The sequence below is a fragment of the Myotis brandtii genome, unplaced genomic scaffold (genome assembly GCF_000412655.1).
Source record: "Myotis brandtii unplaced genomic scaffold, ASM41265v1 scaffold1058, whole genome shotgun sequence".
NCBI classification, from domain to species: domain Eukaryota; kingdom Metazoa; phylum Chordata; class Mammalia; order Chiroptera; family Vespertilionidae; genus Myotis; species Myotis brandtii.
Genome location: NW_005353572.1, coordinates 409,672 through 415,435, shown reverse-complemented (window position 1 = coordinate 415,435; position 5,764 = coordinate 409,672). Strand labels below are relative to the sequence as shown.

The window sequence follows — 5,764 nt, the reverse complement described above, 5'->3', positions numbered from 1 at the left end:
ACCTCAAGCCCATCTTTAAACAAATAGTTTCTATTTCTTAACATTCTCAAATGTATTTTCAGTTACACAAAAACTCAACACATCCTGAAGCTCTGCTTGATTTACCTTCCTGATTTCATCTACAGCTCTTCCCCTTGCTCATTCTACTGCAATCATCTTGCTGTTCCTTAAACACCGTTCCCCCCTCACCCCACCCCACCTCCACACACACACTCCCACCTCAGGGCCTTTCACTCCCTAGCCTGTAGATACCTCCATAGTTTGCTCCTGTTACTCCTTTGAGCCTTTACTCAAGTTCTTTGCTGACCATCCTTTAAAACTGCAAACTTTCTTTCCCTCCCTATACTCTCTACCTAATGCTTTATTTTTCTCTATAGCATTTAACTCCTTCTAATATGCTATATAACTTATTTACACTGTTTATTGACTGTCTCTCCCACCAAAAGTAAGCACTATCAGGGCACAATTGTTGTGCTGTTTTATTCATTGCTATCCCCTTAGCACTTACAACAGTGTCTGGCACATACTGAGCACCTCAATAAATATTTGTTGAATGACTGAATGAACTCTGCAGAGCTAAAGAGATATAAAATTAATAGAGACTAGGGTGGCATAAAGGCTGCTTAATGAATATCATTTTATATCACTTTGATTTTTAATTATGTGACTGTATTACCAATATAGTTATTAATTAATTAGTTAATTAATTAAGAAAACCATGTATGGATATAAACTTTTTAAAATCTTTATTGTAGCAATTTTTTGCTACCTGGGATTAATAAAATAACTATATGCCTTGTCTTCCACTTGGGATCTTGTACTGTAAATTTTTTATTGGAGGTAGAGAGGAGAGTGTAAAACAAAATATGTATTATCTTCTAGCAAATAAATTGGAGACACAGAAATGAATAAAATGTGGTCCCTGCCCTCAAGAAATGCAATGTCCAATGGTAGATCAACAAAATCCTAACATAATCCGGGACCCGGTGGCTGCTTCAGGCTCTCATTTTTTTTTTTTTTTTTTTTTTTAGGCCCTCACTCTTAAGGTAAAGCAAGGCTATGCCATAAAGAATCCTTAACATATTTTGAATGGCAGATTTTACCAAACACATTCTTTGATCAAAAAAATATGGACATATTAAGTTCAACTACTTAGAAATTAAGAAACAGTGATAAATAACTCTTAGATCAAAGAAGAAATAAATTAAAATTTCACATCTAAAAAGCAATAAATATGAAAACAACTTATCCTGGTAACTATGGAAAAAAACCAAAACTGAACTAGAGGAAAATATAGAGTTTGAAATGCTGTCATTATTAAAGACTAAATAATAAGCTGGTTTTCAAAATGTCACTTTCTTATTTTTCAAAAATGATCCTTTTTTTCCCCAGTAAGGGGCATGCAGGAGGCAGCCAAACAATGATTCTCTCTCATCATTGATGTTTTTTTTTTTTTAATATATTTTATTGATTTTTTACAGAGAGGAAGGGAGAGAGATAGAGAGTTAGAAACATCGATGAGAGAGAAACATCGATCAGCTGCCTCCTGCACACCCCCTACTGGGGATGTGTCCGCAACCAAGATACATGCCCTTGACCGGAATCGAAGCCGGGACCTTTCGGTCCGCAGGCCGACGCTCTATCCACTGAGCCAAACCGGTTTCGGCTCATCATTGATGTTTCTATCTCTCTCTCCCTCTCCCTTCTTTTCTGAAATCAATAAAAATAAAAAATGATCATTTTACAAATATATTTTCACACAGATTTAATTAGTAGGTTTAGGATTTACTCACAGCTGCTTTTGCCTTGGATCCAGTAATGGGTTTAGAGCTTGTAGCAACTTATTCAAATTAAACATCCCAATATTGGCCTGATTTCCTATTTTATATCTTCTTTCATCATCAGATGTGTTTGGCACAAAATCTGTTTAACACAAAAATACTATCTTTATATAGTAAGGATAATTACAACAAAGCTGTTTTCTTCATTTTTTAATTTATATTTAAACTTAATAAATTTCTATTTATTAGGTAAAACTTTTTCTAACATTAAACATTTAACTCAAACGTAACATAAATATTTAATGTCCATACACATGAAAATATTTTATAATGTGAATATGTGCCTAATAGATGAATACATTTCTAACCTACAAGAATTTCCAGGTCATCAAATACAGACTTCAAACTCCAACTCAAGTAGTATGTTGTCCACAAAGCCCTCTCTCATCCTTCCACTGTGAAGTATTATATTAGTGTTACCTCCATTTTATAGGTTAGTAAGTGAGAGGTTAAGTTAACTTGTCCAAGGGCACAGAGCCGTTAAGGGTCAGATGCCCGAAACCAAACTCACGTCTGTCTGACAACATATTCCCTACTGTCCTTCAGGTCATCTTCACTAACATGTAATTCTTTAAGGGCAGAAGTTACAAAGAATTCATTTTTGTATCCCTATAGAACCTAGAAGATTGAGTACAACACAAAACTACCATTCTACAAATGATCTCAATTCTTTTACTACCCCATCATTGTATTAGCTATAACAGTTTATCTAAAATAAACTTGTGAAATAACGTATCTATATATACATATAAATCATACATACCTGGATTATAGGCTTCCATAAAACCAAATGGACCATAGTCAATTGTAATGGATAACAAACTGAAGTTATCAGTATTACAAACACCTAAAACAACAAAAATTTCCAAAAACATCATAAAATAACAAAAGCATTTTTTAACCGTATAAAATTTTCCAGAATGGAAAAGGTCATGGAAATGCATTTTTTTTAGAAATGAAGCAAAATTTAATTATCAATTGAAAAGTTTAAAGAAGACAAATAGTTTTATATTACAACTATATTTTAAAAATAAATGTAGCCTTTTGTTTTATACTCCTCTGTCCCCAAAGATTTTCAATACTTTAGTCCCAAGAAATAAAACTTCCTCTTATTTATTCTCAATTTCTAGCAGTTGTTTAAAATATATGTAATTTGGAATGGAACTGAGACTAGTAAAGGAATAAAATTAATTTTCAAAGGCTGTGAGAAGGGGAAAAGATGAAAATGTGGATACCTACCCACATTAACAGTACTGAGTTGCAGACCACAAGCAGTGTGGGAGGTGGGGCGAGAAAGACCGCTTAGGTGCAGGGCTCATGAATGGGGGCTGAGTGTGGGTTCGGAGGAAGCCATGGACACACCAGCCTAATATAGGTTCTTGGGCATGGTGGCACAGTGTTCAATAGAGAGGGTTTCAACCTTTTTCAGAGGAAGATGGTTCTGTTTATCAAAATGTTAAATGTACAGACTCTCTAACCCAGCAATTCCACTTTTAGGGGTTTACTTAAAAAACTAATCTTCGAGCCTGGCCTCAGAGACTCAGTGGTTGAGCGTCAAACCAGGAGGTCACAATTCAATCCCGATCAGGGCACATGACTTGGTTGTGGGCTTGATCCCTAGTGAGAGGCAGCCAATGATTCCCTCTCATCACTGATGTTTTTATCTCTTTGTCCCTCTCCCTTCCTCTCTGAAATCAACAAAAATGTATTAAATATTTTTTTAAAAACTCATCTTTGAGAATACAAAGATGTAGTTTCATGGTGGTCACTGCAACACAGTTCATAATAGCAAAAACTCTGAAACACCTGCCCTGTTTCCCATCTAGCCCTAAGAGAGATACAGAGCGTGTGAGAAAATTAAAGCCAGTTTCAAGAAATTTTGCAAGCCAACTTCAAGAAGTTCTGCAATGTGGAGTCCTCCTTTGGTATCTATCTAGAGACCTTAGTATATACAGAACTTGCTTTTCAGTTATTCATAGTTCAGGCAGATATTCCTTGTAATGCTACCTTGCTGTTTTTGTAGGAGACATATGAATATCATCAACATAGTCTAGAAAACTTGATATGAAATTGTTAATGATTATCCTAGAGAATGGAACTTAAAATGACCTATATTTTAAATTCTTTACCATAAGCAGGTAATCCTATATAATAAAAGCCTAACATGTTAAATGTCCGGTCATCCAGTCATCCATTCAACCAATCAAAGCATAATATGCTAATGATATGCTAAGACCACTCAACCGCTCGCTATGACATGCACTGACCACCAGGCAGCAGACATTCCGACTGGTAGGTTAGCTTGCTACTGGGGTCCGGCCGATCAGGACTGAACGAGACAGGCCAGACACGCCCTGGAGCCCTCTTGAGGTCCCTCCCCAGCTGGCCAACCTCCCCGGGCCTGATCGTGCAACGGTGGGGTTCCTTGGCCTGGCCTGCGCCCTCTCGCAATCTGGGACCCTTTGGGGGATGTCGGAGAGCAGGTTTCGGCCCGATCCTGCAGGCAGGCCAGGCCAAGGGACCCCACTGGTGCACAAATTCATGCACCGGGCCTCTAGTACTTTATAATTAAGACTTTAAAAAATACCTTTAAGGAAATCTAAATATATACTCATAAGGTCATTCTTATTCTATTTTATGTACACTATTCAATTCAAAACCACTTTAAACATGAGAAAATTGTTTCTCTGTTGCTAAAAACAAACTCATCCTATATAATAAAACCCTAGTATGCAAATTGACCGAACAGCAGAACAACCGGTCACTATGATGTGCACTGATCACCAGGGGTCAGACACTCAACGCCCCCCCGCCCATTGCCCTGCCTGCCAGTCACCCCACAGATGGCCCTGATCGCCATATATATTGGGAACAGTCTCTTAGATTTAAAAATTAAAACCTGGCAGGCTATTCTAACACTGAAAAAACAGGATGATGCAGCGATGACATGCATGGACTCTGGCTTGCACATTTTGTGGTCAGCCCTGATCCTGACACTTACAACTGTGTGACAAAGCCAATTACCTAAGTTCTCTCTGCTTCAATTTTTCCACCCATAAGATGGAGGAAAATGGTACTACTGCCTCAATAGGATTATGTTATGTACTACTTTTTATAATCAGGGCAAAAAAAATGTAGCTGCCTATACAACAGCAAGATTCCTTTCACTTGTATGAAAAGTATGGTCACTAGTGCATGCAACGTCCCGGATTGCGAGAGGGATGTCCGACTGCCAGTTTAGGCCTGATATTCCCGAGGGGTCCCAGATTGCAAGAGGGCACAGGCCAGGCTGAGGGGAGCCCCCCACCCCCCCATGCATTAATTTTGTGCACTGGGCCTCTAGTATGTTATAAACGTTAAGAAGTCCATCAGCAGGAATATTTTAAAATACATAAAAAAGAAGTCTTCTGCCTCTACAGATTCATTCTACTTTCTCATCAGAGAGTGAAACATTAATAGATAACTTACCATGAGCAAAACCAACAGACATCCACAGAGCAATCAGTTGTGCCGTCTCAGATACCACAATGGAAAAAAATTCCTAAAGAAAATTTCAGATTTTATAAAGGCTAGCCAACAGATGACTAAATAAATAGAAATTATATATGGAATAATATAAAATTATTCAATTAGAAATAATATATAAAAGGCTCATACACAGCATGATGACCAGGCTTTCTCCATATTCAATAAAAAAAAAGGAAAAAGTGCCCTGTCTGGTGTTGCTCAGTGGTTAGAGCCTGGCTCATACACCAGAGGGTCTCAGGTTCAATTCCCAGTCAAGTGCATGTACTTGGGTTGCAGGTTCGATCCCCAGCCAGGGTGCAGGAGGCAACCGATGGATGTCTTTTACATGGATTATTTCTTTCTCTTTCTCTCTCTCTCTCTCTCTCTCTCTCTCTCTCTCTCTCTCTCTCCCCCCC

General features: G+C 37.8%; 1 protein-coding gene across 4 annotated transcripts in view; it reads right to left on the bottom strand.

Moving 5' to 3' along the window:
* The window catches only part of LOC102254518 (UPF0061 protein ETA_18310-like), a 46,191-nt gene that overhangs the window by 21,142 nt on the left and 19,285 nt on the right, over nucleotides 1–5,764 (bottom strand). For all 4 annotated transcript variants that reach the window (XM_005856973.2, XM_014540678.1, XM_014540683.1 and 1 more), the window contains 3 exons: nucleotides 5,310–5,382; nucleotides 2,605–2,688; nucleotides 1,794–1,923 (listed from right to left, as the gene is read on the bottom strand). In XM_005856973.2, coding sequence (XP_005857035.1) covers nucleotides 1,794–1,923; nucleotides 2,605–2,688; nucleotides 5,310–5,382 — 287 coding nt within the window. The remainder of the gene's footprint in view (nucleotides 1–1,793; nucleotides 1,924–2,604; nucleotides 2,689–5,309; nucleotides 5,383–5,764) is intronic.